General features: G+C 38.0%; 1 protein-coding gene across 2 annotated transcripts in view; it reads right to left on the bottom strand.

Moving 5' to 3' along the window:
* Positions 1–22,613, bottom strand: part of SKAP2 (src kinase associated phosphoprotein 2) — a 186,035-nt gene that overhangs the window by 54,519 nt on the left and 108,903 nt on the right. For both annotated transcript variants that reach the window (XM_040472395.1, XM_040472396.1), the window contains exons 5-9: positions 17,462–17,539; positions 16,112–16,195; positions 4,843–4,967; positions 3,902–3,965; positions 3,427–3,549 (exon numbers count right to left, since the gene is read on the bottom strand). In XM_040472395.1, the coding sequence (XP_040328329.1) occupies positions 3,427–3,549; positions 3,902–3,965; positions 4,843–4,967; positions 16,112–16,195; positions 17,462–17,539 (474 nt within the window). The remainder of the gene's footprint in view (positions 1–3,426; positions 3,550–3,901; positions 3,966–4,842; positions 4,968–16,111; positions 16,196–17,461; positions 17,540–22,613) is intronic.

Genomic DNA, 22,613 nt, shown 5'->3' with positions numbered 1-22,613 from the left:
GTCCTAAGCCATAAGAGATGTTGAAGCCATTAGTGTATGTGAAGAAAAGCCAGATGGCTTTACCACTCCCCAGAAATGGCACTCTTTGAACTCTTACAGAAGAGTTGCATATGCATAAATCCCCTAAACACAAAGAAATCTTACAAATTTATTCTTTTTTTTTTTTTTTAATTTTTTTTTTTCAACGTTTATTTATTTTTGCGACAGAGAGAGACAGAGCATGAACGGGGGAGGGGCAGAGAGAGAGGGAGACACAGAATCGGAAACGGGCTCCAGGCTCCGAGCCGTCAGCCCAGAGCCCGACGCGGGGCTCGAACTCCCGGACCGCGAGATCGTGACCTGGCTGAAGTCGGACGCTTAACCGACTGCGCCACCCAGGCGCCCCTCAAACATTTTTTTCAAGGGATTATTTTGCAATGCGATTTTTTAAACAATGTTTTCTTCTTATCGTTAAGACTTAAACACTACAGGTTTACTTACATTTAAAAAATATATTTTTTAGAGTGAGAACTCTACTTTCTCAGAAAAAGAACCTTGTGATTTACAGTAACACACTGAAAACTTCGATTTTTCTTCATATGTGTACGCCTCATCTTTCAGCTAAGGGGATTGGTTTTCAACCACATGTAATAGAAAAGTGCGTTGAAATGGTAGCAGGAATTAATTCTTGGAATTTAACCAGTCAGACTTCAGAGAGAAGTAGTTTTTGGTCCAGAACTGGAAAAATACCCACAGTTTGCGAGTGCGTTCACTGCCCCTCCCCTGTTCTCACCTCCTCTCCAAATTATATTCGTATTTCACAGAGGGGAAGGCAACTACCTCAACGTTTATCCTGAATGGGACATCCTTTTTTTAAAGAAAGAAAAGTGACTTTCTAGTTTTAGTCCAAAAAACAAAACCAAACAAACAAAAAAAACCCTCACACTCGGAGAGACGACTTCCGCTAAGAAAAATCCCCTCTGCAGCGGCTGGCTCCAACTGGGCAAGCTTGCGCCGTGCAGATGTTGAAGCGGCTCTCGGGTGCACTGGGGAAGCAAGAAGAAGTAGACGATCCACAGCCGCCTACGCCGGCTTCCTTCCCAGGGGCACTTTTGCAGGGTCTATGGAGCTCAATCACTTTGTACGGCAACTGGGATCCCAGGCAGGGGCAAGGAATCCCAGAGCAGCTTAGATTTCTTCCAGCACCTCTGCAAGGAGGAAGACTCCTTAAGGAGTAACGGTTATTTCCAACAATTATGTGGCCCTCGGCCAAAAAAAAAAAAAAAGGGGGATGAAGAAGCATATCTGCAGTGAGAGAAAACACAAGATGTTTCATCCTTTCAAGATTTCAAGCCACCTAAAGTTGAGCTTCCTTGGACCTTTGTTATGAAAGGGGGGGGCGGGGAGGGATGGTGGGGACAGGATGGTCAAGTTGAAGAAACACAGAACTTAGTTAACAGACAATCCGACCGCTGTAACGTAACCCATTCATTTGCAGGGTTTTAAAGGAATACAATGTGTACGACAGTAATACCACGTTCAAGGGCACTGTACGCTTCCATTTTACATCAGTATACATTCTCACAAGCTCTTTCGGACATTTTTCAAACTCAAATAACTGTATTAACGATATGGTGTGACTAAAAACAAGCAGCCAGAAAATATTCTTCCTGACTTGAGGATAACTAATGCTATGGCAGATGCCATTTCCCTAGGATAAATCAGAAAGGAAAAGGCTATAAACATATAGCCCCATTAAAATAATAAAAATGTCCAGATTACTATTCCCCACAAACTTGTGCTTTTAGACTAATCATCTTCCATGGGCAGTAAAAAACAATATGTAGATGCATATTTGAGTCGTTTCTGTAGTACTTGAATTTATAATACCATTACAATCATTAATTCTTACTTGATCAGAAAACCATTCTTACACCCTCATATAAGCACTTGTAAGAATTTACTGGATATAGGGGTGCCTGAGTGGCTCAGTCGGTTAAGCGTCCGACTTCGGCTCAGGTCATGATCTCACGGTTTGTGAGTTCGAGCCCTGCATCAGGCTCTGGGCTGACAGCTCAGAGCCTGGAGCCCGCTTCAGATTCTGTGTCTCCCTCTGTCTGCCCCTCTGCTGATTATACTCTGTCTCTTGCATTGTCTCAAAAATAAATAAACATTAAAAACAAATTAAAAAAAAAAAGAATTTACTGGATACAATAATGAAAACAATAACGATGATGTTACAATTTATTGTGCAGGCTTGTCATGATTCAAGCACAGTGCTGAGAGTTTCAGATACAGTCACCTCACGGTGATATTATCCCCATTTTATTGACGAAGAAAAAAGGAATTTTATAGATGAAGATGAAGAATTATAGATGAGGGAGAAGACAAGGGTTAAGGTCCCTGAGGTAGTAAATGGCACAGCCCAAATTTAAACTTTGACTCTAAGGTCCATGCGCTAGTTATTACTATGCTCCACTGACTTCACTGAAAATGATATTTGCACGTTAATTTGGAACATTTTAAGCATTTCTGAAACCAATTTTAAAGGTTTATCCTACGTTGTCAAATCATTCGATTCAGAGAAAAACAACTTCTCCACGTGAGATGTTGGTTAAATCTCACTTACATTGTTCATAATCCCTTTTTCTTCTCTACTGATTTTTTAATAGCTAGAAAAAAGCTCATTTCAACCTATAGTTTTAGTAATGCAGTGATTCCCTGAATGCGTTCCCACTCTAGGTACCCTAAGTTCCAGATGTCTATCTTTCTGTGTCCTGCTTGATCCTCAACACTACAAGTCAAACAGCTAATAGATAATTAATTTTATGTTATGTAAGAGATGCTGAGGCATATAAACACTCAACAATGCCTGCAAATGCAGAAAAAGAAAACCTATCCATATCGATGATAAAATATCAAGCAAGAAAATTTCAAGCCTCAAAGGCTTTTGTTGATAGTTTGACAATATTCTTCTAAGACAGTGCAATTCGCCACAGCAGAGAGAAATATACGAGGCAGAAGTTGTTGACATATGGGGTGTGCATAGAACTTCTGGTTAATGCAAGTTCCAAGATATATAAATAAAAAACAATGTGTGAGTTGGTGGGAAAAAACTGTAAGGCAAGTTGATTTTTTAATTAAAAAATTATGTAACAATGTAGCGTAAACAATGCTAATGAGCCAAAAGTCCCATGAGATTAGGACTGTCTCTGCTTCATTTTAACATCCCACTCACTTTCCATGAGTGTACATCCACGCGCTTGAAATACCTCAAGCAGAACGCTTTTCATAAAATAGGGTTTTGAGGGATTTTCTTTGTCCTTGTTTTTAATAGCTCACCATGTTCCGCTCCAGTTGTCAACCTGATGATATATGACATTGGGGGGGGGAGAAAAAATGAAACAAGCCCTAAAATCTTTAAATGAATCACCGGGCAATAAATACCTGGAAGTTCTTCATAAATTTCATCATCAGGTGGCTGGCTGCTGGTTGGCAGAGGATGGTCCACGTCATCATACAATTCCCCTCTTTCGTCGTTGTCTTCAGGAATAACATCAGATCCCATGTCTGAAAAAAACGTGGTTCATCAGGCAAATTTTTTAAGAACGCGAACGTGGTTTTCAAAACCATATTTTCTAAACTGATGCAGCCCTACAGAGTCACGACATTATCATATGCTATATCCTTAACTTGGAACATTGTTAAAAAAAAAAAAAAATGATCACTACACAAACGTGTGAATTGCAAAGTTGCCAGTTGGTACTTAGAGAAGAAACACTTTTATAGCTCTGAAGTGCACCATCATGTTCCCTCGGTCGTCCTCATAGGAGCCAACGACCTTTTATACTTGAAAATCCAAATTCATTCAGTTATTCAGTATTGAAAGACTGCCGTGACTAGACCGATTGATTGCTCTTACCGCGTAATACAAATTTCAGCTGCTGTACCCACTGCTCAGCATCTTTGGGAGACGCTGCTGTGAACTGATAAAAAAATAAACAAGAGTAAGAAAAATCCCCACGTGAAATATGAAAGGCATGTCATACTCTTATCACTTCTTTAAGACCATTAGTAATTCTTTTCATGTCTCATACTACTTTTCTTGCAAGGATGCTCCTTATAATGTACAGTTAATTTTGACAAATTTACGTAATTGAAGCAGAGGATGATGGATTTGAAACTCTGATCAGCAGCTGGCAGCTGTGCAGGAAAAAAAGCTGCTTCTCTTCATCAATGTCAAAGACAGAACTGATGAACAAAATTTGCCCTTGACAATTAGAAGACACCCATGAATTTCTTTAGACTGCCGGGTACACTTTTCTTAAAAATGTTCTTGTCAGATTCCAACACACTACCTGACAACTTAATTAACTGGCTTTCAACTGCAATCTCAGATATTTAAAACTTATTAAACATACATTCCATATTGATGCTAGCTGATAGCTCTCGAATCACAGAGCTGATATGTGCCTTTAACTTCATTTTCTCCCACAACCCTAAGCAATACAGTATGCATTAACGCTCGGATATTTTTCTTTTGATAATTTTACTCTTTCTGCTATGTAATTCTTTTAAGTAATCACACAGTTCTATTAAAACAGATATAAAATGCAACATGTGAAGTAGTTGATAAATTACATATTCGCTTGTTCACTTTCGAGAAGGTATCACTTGAACGAATCTGAAATTTTAAAAAAAAAATGTACTTCCTCTTATATGAATGTTCACTGTATAAAGATCAGTATTTTTTATTGTTATTAACATGTCAAGGAGGGTTGTTTTAACGAAATGTTAATGTCTTTATAAATGAAATCAGGACCTTTTATCAACTTAATTTCAAAACAACACAAAAACTCCAACCTGATAGATCCGTTTATCAGGAGCAGAGATTTCAAAACAGCAATCCTTCTTTGCATCCTTCCTGAGGGTGTTATTCATTCTGACATTGTAGCCGTCTATTGCGAATTCACCTTTCTGTTGCTTGTCTGTTGAAGATAAAACGAAAGTCAGGCTTTCCTTTACTGCAGTGAATATAAATGCCCAGTTGATTATCTTTTATTTAGATTTTCTTTGTCAATTCTTGGAAGGGGTTATGCTTTGTTCGTATTGTTTTCATAGTATTTAATGTTTAAAATAATATTTCTAGCTAACACTTTTAATTCTAAAATTACAGAAGTGTTGGGGATGGTTGGGTTTAAAAAGGATATCTTAGGGAATGAGAGGAAGACGTCTGCAGACGTCTTACACAGTCTTATTTTTATACAGTCTTATTCAGACGGAAGTATGGAAATAGGATACTTACGTGTAGGGAAAATCCAAGAATGGGAACTCAGAACTTGCTAGAAAAACCTGCTACAAATCCATGGCTCTCTCAGATTTATGAGCCAGTGGGGAAACCTGGAGTCGAAAACTCACTGGGCTTTTTTTACCACCATCCCTTCTCATTACCGCCTTCCAACATCCCACCTCTGAAAAGCTCTAAATCACAGGTTTTCTTCCCAAAAAATATCTCCTAAATTGGTACAAACTGAAATTTTACAAACCGTAAATTTAAAAAGCAAAGCAAAGCACCTGGGTGGCTCAGTCTGTGGAGCATCCGGCTCTTGATTTCAACTCAGGTCATGATTCCAGGTCACAGGATCAAGCCATGCTTAGCCACGCTTAGCGCGGAGCCTACTTGGAACTCTCTGTCTCTCTCTGTCTCTCTGTCTCTCTGTCTCTCTCTCTCCCCTCTCCCCCTACCCTGCTCACACACTTTCTCTCTCTAAAATAAAAAAAGTAAACATAAAAAGAAGTGATTTAAAAGCATAAAATAAAAGGCAAAGCAAAACAAAACTACTAATTATAAAAACTTACGAGTGGAAAACAAAGCATTTGGATGGAGAGGGACGTAAAGCCTGCACGGAAGTATTAGTTGCTGAAACAAAACCAAAGAAAAGTAGGCTTCTTAGCCAGTCAGTGAATGGTAAACTAGGAAAGCACATCTGAATCCTGCATGATGAAGATCCAAAAGAAAAGACAACTTGAGCTTTAGTCAGATATTATTTAAAAAAAAATTTTTTTTTCAACGTTTATTTATTTTTGGGACAGAGAGAGACAGAGCATGAACGGGGGAGGGGCAGAGAGAGAGGGAAACACAGAATCGGAAACGGGCTCCAGGCTCCGAGCCATCAGCCCAGAGCCTGACGCGGGGCTCGAACTCACGGACCGCGAGATCGTGACCTGGCTGAAGTCGGACGCTTAACCGACTGCGCCACCCAGGCGCCCCCAGATATTATTTTAAAGACAAATAAAGTCGGAATACAAGAAAAGATTTAATACTATGAAACCGAAATAAAATTAGTCTGCTTTCCGACTCACCCAGTTATACCATTTTGATAGAAAAGCTGTACAACTATATATTTACTTCCTAGATTAACACACAATATTAAAATCATGAGTAAGGGCAACTGTCTCTTTTACTGAGCTCGGGGGAAATACAGAAGTGCTTCCAGATCATGGGGTGGAGGGGTCTCTTGGCTCTGTGCACCAATAAAATATTTATCGCCTTTTCTTAAATATACTGATTTAATGCCTGAAGTAACACACATTTTTAAAAAGTTATGAAGATCATATCTTGTTCAAAACATCAAATGAGGACAAAAAAATCTGAGTTAGAAATTCCTGACTGAAATCTGGACATTCTAATCATATTAAGTCATAATTTACATCCCTTTCCATGATCTAAAAATTAGAAGCTTGCCTCGTGGAAAAAGCCCACAATATACTCCGTGATGTTCTGGAAAAAAACAACAAAAATTAGAGCAGCGTTTCTCATAGTGTGTTTTATGAGGTATTAATAGGTTTCTAGGACAAAATAAGTTCGGGAAATGTTGAGCTAAAAAGAGTTAACCAGGTTTTGTTAATCCAGGCCTTCTTGAGGCCCTTAATACATTTACATAATGCTTGCATTTCCACGAGAGGGATGCAGGACATGGCCTTTCCCAAAATTATTTGTACATGGAACCCTTTTTTCATAGAACATTCTATGAAACTGGTACTCCCAGGACACATTTTACAAAACATTTAACTGAAAAAATAATATTGGGGAAAGATTATTAAAATAATGAATGGTTAAGCATTGTTGCTTAACCTTAAATCCTTAAAGAAGACTAAGTCATTCATTCATTCAGGGAAAAAATTTATATTGAGCTCTTAAAACAACTGAGGGAGTATTGTAGGTATGGTGGGACAAAATTTAGTTAACACCTTACTAGACCTTTCCTGCCTTCCCAGTGCAACACATACCCCCCTGCCCCCACATACACACAATACAAATTTAAGTGCTCCAGGAATATTTACCCTGTGAGTGATCCACTAGACTGACAAAAGATTTCATTACAAAAAATGGAAGTTGTCAGAGGCCAAATATTAAAGCCACACAGGGCAATTGTGAGAGAGGTCTTTAAACTTTCCAAGAAAAAAAAAAAGGAACTTCAAAGACCAGATGAAAGAACGTGGCTCCCTTGCTGCACAAGGGCTCAAATGCTCTCATCACTTGGTCCATCTCATTTAAAGCCCATGCTTTCTATCTGTAACCTGGGTCTGAAATGCTTGGCAATGTAACATCAGTTGGGATGGAAATGCGTAAGGAGTGGTTTACATCTGGAGATGTAAAATCAGCACTATAAAGACTGAGTTAAGAAGAGCTGCAGGGAGCAAGAAACTTTCTTGTGCAAGATTATCTAGAAATAAGACAACCAGGCAGCCAAATTAGGTGACCTCTCCTTAGACTTGCTGATCCACTTTAGACCAAACCCCCAGAAATACGCTATGGGGCTTTGTATCAGATCTTCTGTTAGAATCTAAGAGGAAGACATAACCAACCTCTCTCTAGTGAGATAAGCCAGAGAAAGGCCACGAATCCAACACAGAAGTAAGCACCCCAGATTATAGAGACAAGGATATATAACATCCAGACAGAAGTAAAAGAGGAAAAGCAAACAAATTAACACAGGTGCCAAAAAATACCATGTGCTACAAAAACATAACATAGCATTCAAGATATAGAAAGCAAGAGCGCACAAGGAGAAACAGATATAAACTTAAATGATTCTGTATCTTTTAAAAGTAAAAAAAAAAAATTTGAGAGAGATGAAAGATGAAACAATGTAATATAAAATAAAAGAGAGATGGCTGTGACAGAAACTGGAATAGAGCTGGGAAAATAAGGGAAAAATACCGTATAAGGAAATGAAAAATGCAGCAGCAAAACAAATGATTTATTAAAGTGATGAAAAGTTGAAAATTTTGAACATCGCTGAAAAATCAAATCAGATATACCTCAAACATTCTACCCCAATAGGTAGGGAAAAAAATAAGGAGGAAGAGAAACAAAAGAGAAAGATGACAGACATGGAAGACTAACAAAAATAAAACATAAGAAAAAATGGGTGCTCCAGAAGAAGAGTAACAAATAACACAGAGTCGATAACCAAAGATACAACAAAAGAAAACCTCACTCAGCCAAAGAAAGACTAAGACTAGGCGGTGTTTTCTAACCAAGTAAAACTAATAATAAAAATAAACCAATACCTAGACCTATTCAGCTGACAGTTGACTATTTGGGAATAAATAATCATATACGCATGCAAGTGAGGGTAAAGGTATGGAACCAGAAAGGCTGAAGAGAATGGAGGGAAATTCATAATTCTTTCTCTTTCTCAATAGCTTTTGTACATGCATGACCATAAAGTAGCCATGTTTCTTTTTTTTTTTTTTTAATGTTTATTTTTTAAGAGACAGAGAGAGTATGAGTGGGGAAGGGGCAGAGAGAGACAGAGAGAGAGGGAGAGGGAGATACAGAATCCAAAGCAGGCTCCAGGCTCTGAGCTGTCAGCACAGAGCCTGATGTGGGGCTCAAACCCATCAGCCATGAGATCATGACCTGAGCCGAAGTCGGACACTTAACTGACTGAGCCACCCAGGCACCCCAGTAGCCATGTTTCTAATCAGACAATGTGGGACAAAAAACTCAAGATATGAAATGGGTGTAGTCATGGCTTTGATAAGACTCTGCTCCTCTCTCTTCACATTAGCATCTCTTCCAGATAGAGAAAAAGGAGAAAACCATAGCATTATAGGGCAATCCATAATAATATATATGTAGATTAATTCCACAATGCCTTCTAGGATAGTTTCAAGAACACTTCTTGACTTGAGACGAAGTGTTAAAAACAGTAGCATGCCAATTAAGTCATATAAGTTGATTTACCCAAAACTGCAAAAGACTAATAAATATTGCATTTATGGGAACTTCCGAAATAGCAGAAGCTTATTCCTTTAATTGCCAAACATCTGTAAAATGTTAGTCATTATAATGGAAATCTTTCTGAAAGATATACTTCCCTGACTTCTCAAACAATTCTTTCAAACATAATTTAACATTTTCTTGACAATTTAGTAGTATTATTTGAGTATTTAGCTTTTATAACATTAATGCCTTCAGGATTTTTGAGGTATTTGTCCCTCTATCAAATTTCCTTCAGCTTCTATTTCACACTTTAACCTTGCCCATATCATGCTGTTCAAATTTAATGTCTACAGAACTGAAGTCTGCCAGGAGAAACCAGATAATAAAATCTATTAAATCAGTAACTTCATTTTACACAATTCTAATTCAGTAGGTTCAAGGTAAAAAGCAGGCGGCTCTGATCTCTTACAAAACAAAATGCGTGAGGTTAATGATAGCAATTTCCTTCTACTTTTTCACTGGCTTTTAGGTTTACAGCTGTGTTCTGGGTTTGCTAAGTGTCCAAAAGACAACTCACACTTCCTGAGCTCCTTCTGTAGGCCAGGAATTTAATAACATATCTCATCTATTCCACAAAATAATTCTGAGAGGAAGACGTTATTTATTACATCCCCAGCACTGATGGAAAAACAAATCTTAAAATAATTGATTTGCTCATGGCCATATAACCAGTAGATTATAAAAGCCAGGACCCTAACCTAAGTCTGAAAAAAGCCTTGTTTTTTCAACCATTTCACATTGTCTCCTGGAAAGATGTTTCTCAAAGTATATTTCAAGAATCGCCAACTGTGTTAAATCTTGGGTGACTATTAAAAATGCAGAAATGGCTACTACCCTGCCCTTGCTGTGTGGAAATCTCTGGGTGTGGGTCTGGGAAACCAAAGTTTTAGCAAGCAACCCAGGTGATTTTGACACACACTAATGTTTGAAAAACCACTGTTCTAGAACATGTAATTTATGAAATCTTGCTAGAGAAGATGAATGCTATCTTGCATTTCCTTCTGCAACTTGGGTCTGACTTTCTCAGCTTGCTTCATGGGCCCCTCTACCCTTGTCTATCTCTTCAATGTTTTTTTTTTTTGTTTTTGTTTTTTTTTTTATTTTTGGGACAGAGAGAGACAGAGCATGAACGGGGGAGGGGCAGAGAGAGAGGGAGACACAGAATCGGAAACAGGCTCCAGGCTCTGAGCCATCAGCCCAGAGCCCGACGCGGGGCTCGAACTCACGGACCGCGAGATCGTGACCTGGCTGAAGTCGGACGCTTAACCGACTGCGCCACCCAGGCGCCCTTACCCTTGTCTATCTCTTAAACAGCCATGATGCATTATGTTCTAATTCTTGCTCTTTTCCTGCTTTACGGTTTTCTCTGGGCAACCTTACCCAATCCTTAGGATTCAACTTCTATTCGTATCTTGTGATTCATAATTCCCTATTTTTAGTCCAGCTTCAGGATTTTACATCCAAATCTTTATCTGCCCAGTACATATGTTTCATTTCTTGAATGTCTTATGGGCACAATGACTAGAACATGCCCACAATGGAGATCACCTTATCTCCACTCCTGCAACACTTGTGATCTTTCTTGTTGTGTCCTCCTTCTCGATCAATGGCACCTCCATTAACTGAAGACTCCAAACCAGAAAACGGAGCATCATTCTTGATTTCTTCCTTTTTCCTCATCCACTGCCCCATATTCTTTCCCTCTCCTCCGTCGCTACCTACCAAAATCCAATCAGTCCCGTTTTTCTTACAAATATGCTTGCTTTTTCTTTTTTGCTGGCTCTCAGAAAACAGGTTTTAAAACACCAACCACTCTCCTACCAATTTCAAGATAACAACTAAATAATTCCTACTAAATACAGCAACTAAATAATTTCAGATCATTTAGCATCCCTATAGGTTGTGGGCATTGGTCATTTGAAGATGCCTGACATCTGACATCTAAGTATCTTTCCTATGTCAGTCCTGAGATTGTTGGGGGCCAGAGCCAGCTTCTCACCACAGAAGATGGAGGGAGGGAGGGAGGGAGGCTTTTCCCTGGTCTAGGTCAGTCAATCAGATGCTCTGAACTGGAACCTAAATCCAAACTGACTAACAAAAGAATCAGGGGAGAGCTCTGACACCATCCTCGTGTCCGTGGCATTGCACAATGGCAGGGCCAGCAGTGTGTCCCAATGAGACTCTCGTTGGGGGCAGAGACTGGGCTGAAGTTCTAGGTACCTTACCTCTCTCAGTCCTTGCTTTCTGAGCCTGGTTGTTTAGCCTTCCCGTCAAATCTGCCTGAGAGCCAATATTCTTCCAATAATTTCCTTTTCTGCAGAGTCAAAGTTGGTTTCTATTGTTTATACCAAGAATGTTAACTTGGTACAAATGGCTAGCGAAGAGAAAAGACATACAATGCGTGCAGAAATTTTTGTTAACATCTGCTTCTTATATTTAAGAAGGCCTTTCTCCTGGGTGAATAACTCTTATTTCCATATGTTTTAATGCTTATTATTAGTAGGAAAAAGGAAAATATGCCCCTTAACACTAAGCCTTTGCATTAAACTTCATCAAACTGATTAACAAGTTGTTCTAGGCCCTCAGGTAAAGATATATGAACATTTTTCGTTGTCTGTAAAGCTCACAGAAATACAGCTGCCAGTGCTAATTCAGCCACGTGAAATACACTTCTGGTGTTTTGAATTATACTGTGAGGAAATATCAAATTATTACTATTTTAAATGAAAAATACTATATGCTACATATATATTGGTTACTTAGGGGCCCCAAGTGGCTCTGACTAATAAACCCGGGCAATATATATGAGTCCAAAGGGAAACACTCTAGTTAGAATTAAAAGTGCGGCTCATATGGTCTTGCGGTAGGAAATCTGAGGTATTTCCAAAACCTTCTGTTTTTCTTTAAAATAAAATTACACCACAAGCATAAAAATCAAGTGGTTTTTGAACACATTTTCAACCATAGGTATACACGCAATTAAAAAACAAGGTAGCGCGAGGTAGTAGGGAATAAACAAATTACAGGCATTTCTGTAAAACGGGAATCTAAAGCCTGCCTCTATTTTTTTTGGCTATACCTACTGTTTTCCTCTACAACTGGAAATCGGACAATTATGATATGGTCTATTAGACTAACATAACATATAGCTATTGTTAAGATAAACATTACACAAAGATTCTCTTACTATCCTATACATATTAGCCTCTTGGAGCCTCCTATGATAATTAGAGAATGAGGGGCACCTAGGTGGCTCAGTCGGTTAAGTGTCCAACTTCAGCTCAGGTCCTGATCCTACGGTTTGTAAGTTCAAGCCCCGCATCGGGCTCTTTGCTAACAGCTCACAGCCTGAAGCCTACTTCAGATTCTGTGTCTCCCTCTCGCTCTCTGCCCCTCCCCCATTCACTCTCTGCCCCTCTCTCTCTCTCTCAAAAATAAATGAACATTAAAAAAAAACTCTCAGGTATCTCTAAGGCTGGATTATCTTTGGAACCTCAGTGCCTAGTATCTACAGCTAGCCAATAAATACTTATTCAACCAAAAAATGAATCAATGAGTGAGTGAATGAATGACTACCTTGATGGCACTCTGAATAGCTAAGACCTAAGAAGTTTGATGAATAGGATTTGTGACAATCAAAGGAAGAAGAAGGAGATAAAAGGATGGATGTGATTTCATAAAGTGATAAAATATGTACTGTATATATACTTAAGGGCAGCCAATGACCATGAATAATACATATAAATGATATTTATGAGTACAAAGGTAAGTGCATTATTTTCCCTAGAGGCTGGAACTACGTTTTCTAAGCCATTACTACCCTGATGGGTCAAAATGTTTTTTGGCACACACCGTAAGTTATAAAATGTGAACTATGTTATCTGTCAAATAGTAACAAAGTACAGTTTAACCTAGTAAGTGGTATGGACTCCTTCTGTGCCTCTATAATCCATTTATCTAAATCCTGCTTAGCTGGAGGATTACAGTTCTCATATATCTAAATAGCTCTTTGCAAGGGCTAGACAAGTGGTTCATACGTGTAGTAAACCAGGCTGTACAAATCAGCTATCTAATTTCACAAACGAAAGTGAAACTTTCACGTGACAGGTACATTTTCCTAGAAAGAAAAGGATGCAAAGGAAGGAACTCAGCATCGTGCCAAATTTAAAAAGTGTTCAAAGACAGATTATTTTCTGAGTCCCCCGAAGAAGAACTAGCCAAAAATTCTAAAGGAAGCAGCCAAAAGAACCACAAAAACACACCTGAATTCTCAACGGAGACTTCAGAACAACAGGGAAGAGTTTGATGGAAATATACACCAGATCTTCAAATACCCACATGACAAAGGAACACTAGAAAAGTAATTTTTAAAAAGCAGTGGTGGTCTAGGTGGCTAAATGTACCACAAAATGGTTAAAACACAAATGCCAAGGGGCGCCTGGGTGGCGCAGTCGGTTAAGCATCCGACTTCAGCCAGGTCACGATCTCGCGGTCCGTGAGTTCGAGCCCCGCGTCGGGCTCTGGGCTGATGGCTCGGAGCCTGGAGCCTGTTTCCGATTCTGTGTCTCCCTCTCTCTCTGCCCCTCCCCTGTTCATGCTCTGTCTCTCTCTGTCCCAAAAATAAATAAATGTTAAAAAAAAATTAAAAAAAAAAACACAAATGCCAAAGATGTTATTGCCACAAGGTCCCATCAAATAAGAACAGAAGTAGGAATTTAACTAATAGCATCCACAAATAACTAGAATTTATTTACTGAAATAAATAGACTTACTTGAAACAAATATAAACCTTCCTTAAGTTTTGGGAAAGTTCTTGCTAATCTCTGGCCTAACATTTGGTATATACCAGTTAGGAGAAGGAGTGGAGGAAACGAACATTAGTAGTCATGGCGTCTTAAAGAAATCAGAAATGAGGGGGTGCTCGTGTGGCTCAGTTAGTTAAGCATCTGACTCCCGATACCAGCTCAGGTCATGACCTCTTGGCCACAGGATGGAGCCCCGCATTGGGCTTCGTGCTGAGCCTGGAGCCTGCCTGGGATTCTCTCTCTCCCGCTTTCTCTGCCCCTCCCCCACTCGTGTGCACCTGCTCGTGAGCGCTCTCTCTCTCAAAATAAAGGGAAAAAAAAAAAAAAAAGAGAAATGAGAAACCTAACTGAGCCGGAGTGACAAGGAGGTAAAGCCTCTCTCCCCTAGTCTTATGAAATAGAAGGTCTTTCTCTGTGGAAAAGATCTTGATCTCAGTTCACAATGGTGTGCATACTATATTTGTCATAATCATTTATACTTACGACCTATGGTAATCAATAACTGAGCTTGGGTTAATTTTTCTGATACAATCACCTACTTACCCTTAGCAGAAGAAAGAAGGCTGCCTGATGATAGCTGTTTATAGTTTATACTTCGCTGATGCCATTGTTCCGTTGGAATCTATTGTAAATTAGTGATGTAATGCAAACTAACCACTAAGTTAATTCTTAATTTGCTAATGCCAGTTGCCAAAAGGTAAGACCAACTTCTAGCATCACCTATGTGTTTCAAATTTATCTGAAATATGTACAATGATCCTATCTGCAAGGTTCTAGAATAAGGGAAAAAACCTAAACCCTGCCAGTGAAGTCAAATGAAACAAAACTTCCAAAAAACACTGATAAGGTAAATGATTCCATGGGAATCAGTGACATTGGACTTCTATGCCTTTTTTCTCCTTACGGGTCCTTTCCAGAAACAGATGCTAGCTATTTCTACATTACCTTTACTTTATAATATTCAACTTCTGACTTGCTTTCCCTAGAAAAAAAAGCAAAACTAAGGAAGCTGATATTCTTTAAATTTCAATATTTTACGCTTTATTTGTTCAAATACTGAGCTGTGATCAAGAGATGTATTAATTAGCAAGTAAAGTTATAAAATGTCTTAATGTTTCCAAATTGCTGGTTAGAGCGTGGACTCTACCATAAGCCTAGGCTCGAATCCCACACTGGCCACCTACCAGCTCTGTGACCCTGACCAAATTATTTAACCTCAGTTAATCCTCAGTTTTCCCAACAGCAAAATAAACAGAGCTAATAGTAGTCCCTACCTCACAGAGTTACTGCTGGACCAGTTAATATAGCTAAAGCGCTTAGAATAGCACTTTCTATATAGGTGTTTGCTGTTGTTATTCAAAAGAAGCTGAGAAAGGTATTGCACGTATTTCATTTCATCTAAATGTCTCTTTTAAAACATCTGAAAGAAAAAAAAATATCTTTTCCTCCCTTCAAAACTCTCACAACCCTAATGGTCTTAACTCCTCCAGAAATTCTACATTACCTTGGCTGATAAATATTTCCTAAAATGAAAAGCCACATAAATTTTCATCTCTTTCCTAATTCAATAAAACACAACTGTGTTGGGGCGCCTGGGTGGCGCAGTCGGTTGAGCGTCTGACTTCGGCTCAGGTCACGATCTCGCGGTCCGTGAGTTCGAGCCCCGCGTCGGGCTCTGGGCTGATGGCTCAGAGCCTGGAGCCTGTTTCCGATTCTGTGTCTCCCTCTCTCTCTGCCCCTCCCCCGTTCATGCTCTGTCTCTCTCTGTCCCAAAAATAAATAAAAACGTTGAAAAAAAATAAAAAAAAAAACACAAAAAAACACAACTGTGTTAACTTTTAGGGAATTCTGGAATTTGGAGCATTCGGCAAAGAATAAAATAGAATTACACAGTCTTAGACTATAAATATTAAAATGCTCAGTTAGCCTTTCTCCCTTTGTCTTCAGTTTATTCTGTACTAAAAAGGGGGTATAAAATGGCCCCTAAAACCCTTCCACAATAGAAGTCAGTATGATTGAACCCCAATACTACCTTTATCACTTCCATAATAATAGAATACAGTTTTGCTGAGGGCACACCACCGTTTCTGCCATTCGAATCCCAGAAAGCTGTGATCTACAATAAAAGGGGGAAAGGAACAGTTTAGATACTATGTATTACATATATAGTATAAATGTAACACCGTTAAAACGAAAAATCAGTTAAGGTGACTTCTAAGGTTTCTGCCAGCTCTAAAATTCTACGACTAATTAACTTGTAGCTTCTTCTCCAAGGGACAAACAAAACCAAAACACAAAAACAAAGCTAAAAAGGAATAAAGTGAAGCAGAGATGGGACTGCGACACTTGTGGCTAACACACCTTCCTGACAGGGACAGTCAAAAGGACATCTGACTACACAGCTTTGAGAGAAGGGATTCATCTGGGTCTCCTTTTCTCATCTGTTATAAAAGGGTGGGGGAGGAGGGGGGAGGAGTTGCCCTAGATGACGGCTACTATCTCTCTCAGCTTTAAAATTCAGCTAAGAAAACCAAGGGAAGCAAATGGAATATAAATAGAAAGGCCCAAGGGGACTACCTGGGAGAAAAGCAAAATGGTAATGAAGGGACTTTCTGTTTTCTGTTTCCCATATGATACCACCACCTCCATAGTTCATTTCCGTTATATGTTGGTGCTGAAAGAGCGAGACCATATGGTCAACTCCCAATTATCATGGCCAATGGAGAGGAACACTGAATGAATAACAGAAAATGGCAGACAATATGCCAGGCTTGATCGGAATCATAGCAGACATGGTGTAAGCCAGGTCAGGTGTGGGATAATCTGCTGCTCAGCTGGGTGGGAGAATGGTGAGAAATCCCATCCTTGCGAATACAGTCATGGCCCGCAGCCCTCCTCTAAGAGGCAGGAAACAGCTCCTGAATCATTTACAAATAATCAAGATTGGCAACCAGAAACCTGACCAAGTGTTCTGTTATTAAAAATCCTACAGAGCAGGGTGCCTGCGTGGCTCATTCGGTTAGGCGTCCAACTTGTTGGTTTCAGCTCGGGTTATCATCTCATGAAATATGGGTTCAAGCCCCACATTGGACTCCACACTGACAGTGCAGAGCCTGCTTGGGATTTGCTGTCTCTCCCTCTCTCTCTGCTCCTCCCCCGCTCATTCGCTCTCTCTTGCTCTCAGAATAAGTAAACTTAAAAAAAAATTATATAGAACTAAAAACTGTATTTTGTGGTTTGGATAATGTTGTTCAGATTTTCTTACAGTCTTAAAACGCTTTAATCACCTAAAGAGAATATTGGCTCCACATGTATACTGCAAGCATGTTTTATGCAAGGATAAAGCCATTTTTAGATTTTTCATTAGAATCTTACAGTTTACCTTTTCTGCGTTTCTCAAGGTAGCCAGCCTTTAAAACAAAAGGAAGGTCCTGTGCTGCAATTGGAGGAAACTGGTTTCCTGTAGGAAGTAGAAGAGGGAAAAAAAGTAGTGAGTAATCCATCTTAGAAAAACCAAGTACCAGACTGCATTAGATTCAGCATTCTTTTCGTTACCGAAATTATTTAAATTCGAGTCTATTAGCTTTGTCCATTCATAAACTTGTCCCTCTCCTATAAATCTCAAGAGCAAAAAAGTGTTCTGAGCGCCTATATGTTAATATATTATGCTCCTTCAAATACAGTAATATTATGTAGCTAGATAATCTCCACAGGGCAATACTTTACGATCCACCTTCTATAAGGAAACAATCGGGGAACTATTATCAATGAATGCCATAAACCCCTGAGAGAGAAGTTAGGAATTTTAAACAAATCACATATGCTTCTTTACATTTATATTAGATTAACTCTTCAAGGATTTTAATGCTTGTTGATTTTTACCTGCGTATCTCCATTCCTACCAAATAAATCATAAAATGATTTTTCCCCAAAAAATCAAATGCCAAAATTGGTTTCCCTAAATACATAGCAAATACTATCTCTTCTTGGTTGTACTCAAGGAGAAACCTTGTAGACATTCAACTGAATGCTTTAGGTTTTTCTAGGACATCTGAGAGTCCAAAACTAGGTTAAAAGATCTAAAAGAACTATCACAAACAAATATTAGATACCTACAAAAAAATGAAAGATTAAGCCAAAAGTTAAGTCAATTAGAAATCATATATTCATGGTCATGAATAATAGGTTACTCAATCATTTCACAAGTGTTCAATATTTTTACAAACTTCATTAGAAATATAATACAGTTATCTCAGCATTTTACTAGAATTCTAACAAGTGAAAACAACCAATCCAATACAAGTTTTTGTGGAATACACCCAATGGAAAAAACATCAATACAGCTTATGATTTTTTTTAAGGTGTTTTTTTTTTAAAGGAAGGAAGTTTATTATGTACAAATAGTAGGAAGTTTATTATGTACAGATTCATCACAGAATTACCAGGTTAAGTTTTTTGTTTTTTTAATAATAGTATAGGGATCGCAGTAATGATAAAATCACATTTTTTTCTTCAAGAAATAATGTTTAAAATAAAGATATTTGTCTTTAAGAAATAAAGCTTGAAACTAAACCCAAGGGGCACCATGGTGGCTCGGTCAATTGAGCGTCCAACTCGATTTTGGCTCAGGTCATGATCCCAGGGTCGTGGAATCCAGCCCTGTGTTGGGCTGCACATTGCACGTGGAGTCTGCTTAAGATTCTCTCTCTCCTCTCTCTCTTTCTTGCTCGCTCTTGCTCTCTCTCCCTCTGCTCCTCTCCCTCTCTCCCGCCCTCCCACCTTGTCTCTCTAAAACTCATTAATTAAAGTACCAAGTTCAGTTCCCTGGCAGATCAATTTTACTCAATGAACAAAACAATTATCATTAAAATATACCTTTAAACAGTGCACTGATTTTGAAATGTATATAAAATTTTAGGGAGAGCCAATGTAAACATCTGAGTAGTTGTTCAGTCAATGTATCCGTGTTTCCTTTTCTCAGAATAAATTTGATCCATACAAAGGTAAAAGTTATTTACTACAGTATTTTTGAACATAGAATAAAGATCACATAAAGAATCTTATTTTTGTGAACAAGTCCTAGTCAACCACTAAATTAAAGAAGGTAACTATGGTTTGATTTAGGTGTTTAAAAAAGAAAAAAATAATGACGAATAGCACTTTTGTTTTAGCCTAGGCTACACTGACAAAAAGTAAACAGAAATATTGTATCGTATAGAAACATGAAATTCTAGCTAACATAAAATTATTTAGGAAAATTTTCTTTCTAAATAAGATTCCCGAAAATCAAGGATTCACTTCTCCAACTAGCAGGATCATAGTTTAATTTCTGTGGCTCTTTGCTTGTGCTCAGGCTTTTACATAATTGGGATGTAGAATTCTTAAGTCAACTACACAAAATCTCATTGCAAGAAGCATCATACGGGTGGCATTTCAGAATGAGAAAGCAAACACATTCATTAAATATTTTAACACGATTATTGTAGGTCATGAAAAAATTTACAAATGGTTTGTTCACAGTAGTAAAACCAAGAATATTCACTGCACACATCCTATAAATATTTCTGTATCTTTAAGATGATGGAAACAAACTCTAAAGCACTGTTCATCTTAGATAAAATTAAACTGTAGAAGAAGAGGCCACTTTTCCATCTTAAGGTCTGATGATGCTGCTTTAACTGGACATGGGAGGCATTAATTACCTCCACGTGGCTAATAAGGCTCACTGCGAAGTCGTCCCATGACTCTCTCACTTCCATTGGGGCATAATAAATGTTCTTCACGTAAAAAATAAACACTCTAGGGGCGCCTGGGTGGCGCAGTCGGTTAAGCGTCCGACTTCAGCCAGGTCACGATCTCGCGGTCCGGGAGTTCGAGCCCCGCATTGGGCTCTGGGCTGATGGCTGGGAGCCTGGAGCCTGTTTCCGATCCTGTGTCTCCCTCTCTCTCTGCCCCTCCCCCGTTCATGCTCTGTCTCTCTCTGTCCCAAAAATAAATAAACGTTGAAAAAAAAAAATTTTTTTTTTAAATAAAATAAATAAATAAATAAATAAACACTCTAAATCCTAAAGAAAACTTTTTTCTGAAGGGAAACCGGTGCCTTTAGCATAATTTTCTAGTTTAGAAATGTACTGGTCCAAAAAAAAAAAAAAAAAAAAGGAGAGAGGAAAGAGGAGTAATAACATGAAAAGGGAATGAGAAGTTAGTAAGTGAATATACACATAACCTAGTGCTTTGGCCTTAAAGATTTCCACCTGATAAATCACAATAAAATTTGATGTCACAAGCAATACTTATTATGAACTTCAATTTCATGTTTCTAATATAAAATCTTTTATGTCATTCCTAAAGGGGGAAAAAAATCAAGTTTTTCTGACTGAAATCTCATTTTCCTAAATTTGCTATTTGTCCAATATCTAGGATTTGCTCAATGCACGTGTGAAGTTTTAAAGTGTATTTATTTATGTTTTATATGCATTTATATGTGCATTAATGTGCACATGTGAATTTTTTCAAAAAAGGTTTATTAATAGTAATCCCTTTAAGGACTTTAGATTTTAAGTTCTTAGAAGAACCATTTGAATTACTTGCATAGCACCATAACTATATAAACACTTCATACTTTTTAATGGTAGAAATTGAAAATTGGTAACAAGATATGACAAGTAGTAATTTCTCTTTAAAAAACATGCATTCTCACATCAGTTAGACTGCATATCACTACACCTACAACGGTCAACGGTATGTCACCATTGAAGAACATTCCGATTGATACAAAGAGTTAAGAGTCTGCAAATGTAGGTACAACGATACACGAAGAAAAGGAAGGTAAAGCTAATATAAACCTGTCCGGCAGGCAACAACACAGAGCCGCTAAACATTTGCCAAACACCAAAATTACATTATCTCACTACAGGAAACTATGCAACTTAGCCAATTACACAACAACAAATTCACAATTACACTGCCAGTTCTGTTTCACTATCAAAATTCATGCCTTGTCCCCGAAATCAGTTTAGCGCGGAGCCTGAAACCTTTGACACATAGTAGGCTTTTATTAAATGTTAGTTTTCATTATCACAAATAAATATCAGTACTACATGTTAGTGTAACTGTACCTATTAATACAAACGTAGGGGTTCCAATGTAAATGTAAGACTACTTAACAATGCCTAGAGAATTTTAATCAGAAAGATGGAAAAAAGCATGATTTGGTAACTGCATGGGTTAAGCATTATAGTTATTTTTAAAGCAGTTCAAAGATTTCCTTTTGGTTAGGTGAAAGTCAGTTGATGAAGAAATTATATTCTAACTAAGAGGAGAAAAAAAATTAACCCGTTCTCTAGGGCAGCCTATTTATATGGCAGACAATTACTTCATAGGTTAAGTGGCCACAAGTTTTTGGTACTCTGAGACAATAAGCATCTACTGACAAAGATTAGTTTCCTTTTTATAAAACGAGCATGTATTTCTTATATAATACTACTGGCTTTTCTAAAGCAGCTCAAAATATTAGACATTCCCTACAAGAATGGCCAAGGAATGGGTCTTTTTCCGATTTATAATTTGGGAATTTCAAACATGCAAAATGCTAACAAACAAGGTCACAATGAATTCAAATAAACAAGAATCAAGTGCCTACTATGTTCCTAGCAACTCAGTGGGAAAAAGGCAGAAGTGGAATTTTCTTATACTTAGGGTGGTATTTTATTGACAGGGCCACTTTTAAAAAAAGATAACTCAAGAGTTCAAAAATGTGTCTGGAAAATTTTGCCTTAAAAATAAACTATGTAGATAGTAGACATAGTATACCAGCAAGCTAAAGGAGTAGATTCTAGAATCTGAAAAAAAAAATGGAGAATTCCAAAGTATTAAAATAAAACACAAATTACCTAAAAACTAAGGTATTGCCCAATCTTAGCAACTTTATTATGTTATTGTTTTAACATTTTTCCTTGAATCTAATAAGAAAAATACTTGAATGCTTAAATACCTGCAATGTATTTAAGAAGTTAAAGTTTTAACTATTTACTTAACTAAAATTTTTCAAAGTGAAAAATTATTTCAACTTCAGAGAAAAATATGAATTTTCTTTTCTAGGAAGTATCACTTAGGTATATTTCACATTACTTTGGCTGGGTATAAAACCTATCTTAGCATTGTAAAGTAGACAGGTTCATTCCTGCAGAGAGGATAGGAAAAAATGGAAAAATAGGTGTAGACCACATAATGTTTTACTTGAAATACACCACAAAATGATTAACTCAGAAGAAAAGACTTTGAACATCCTGGGAATCCCTTCAGTAGAAGAGGGAGCGAGGGCGAGGAAGAGAGAGCGAGTTACGAGTTAGGGGGTGGGGAAGAGTTGAGGGAAGAGAGAGGGCTGACCATCCTTTCTTTTTTGTACGTCTTTTCTCAAAATAATCTAAATAAACAAAATCTTGCTTAATTCACAATGTTGTCTGGCACTGAGTGTCTCAATGCACAATTCCTGGGCCTTCTCCAACACTACCATGTCACCTAATCCACTCCTC

This window comes from Herpailurus yagouaroundi, unplaced genomic scaffold, assembly GCF_014898765.1.
Source record: "Herpailurus yagouaroundi ecotype Mexico unplaced genomic scaffold, PumYag 100, whole genome shotgun sequence".
Taxonomy (NCBI): domain Eukaryota; kingdom Metazoa; phylum Chordata; class Mammalia; order Carnivora; family Felidae; genus Herpailurus; species Herpailurus yagouaroundi.
The sequence above is the reverse complement of the archived record's forward strand: the minus strand, read 5'-3'. Positions and strand labels throughout refer to the sequence as shown.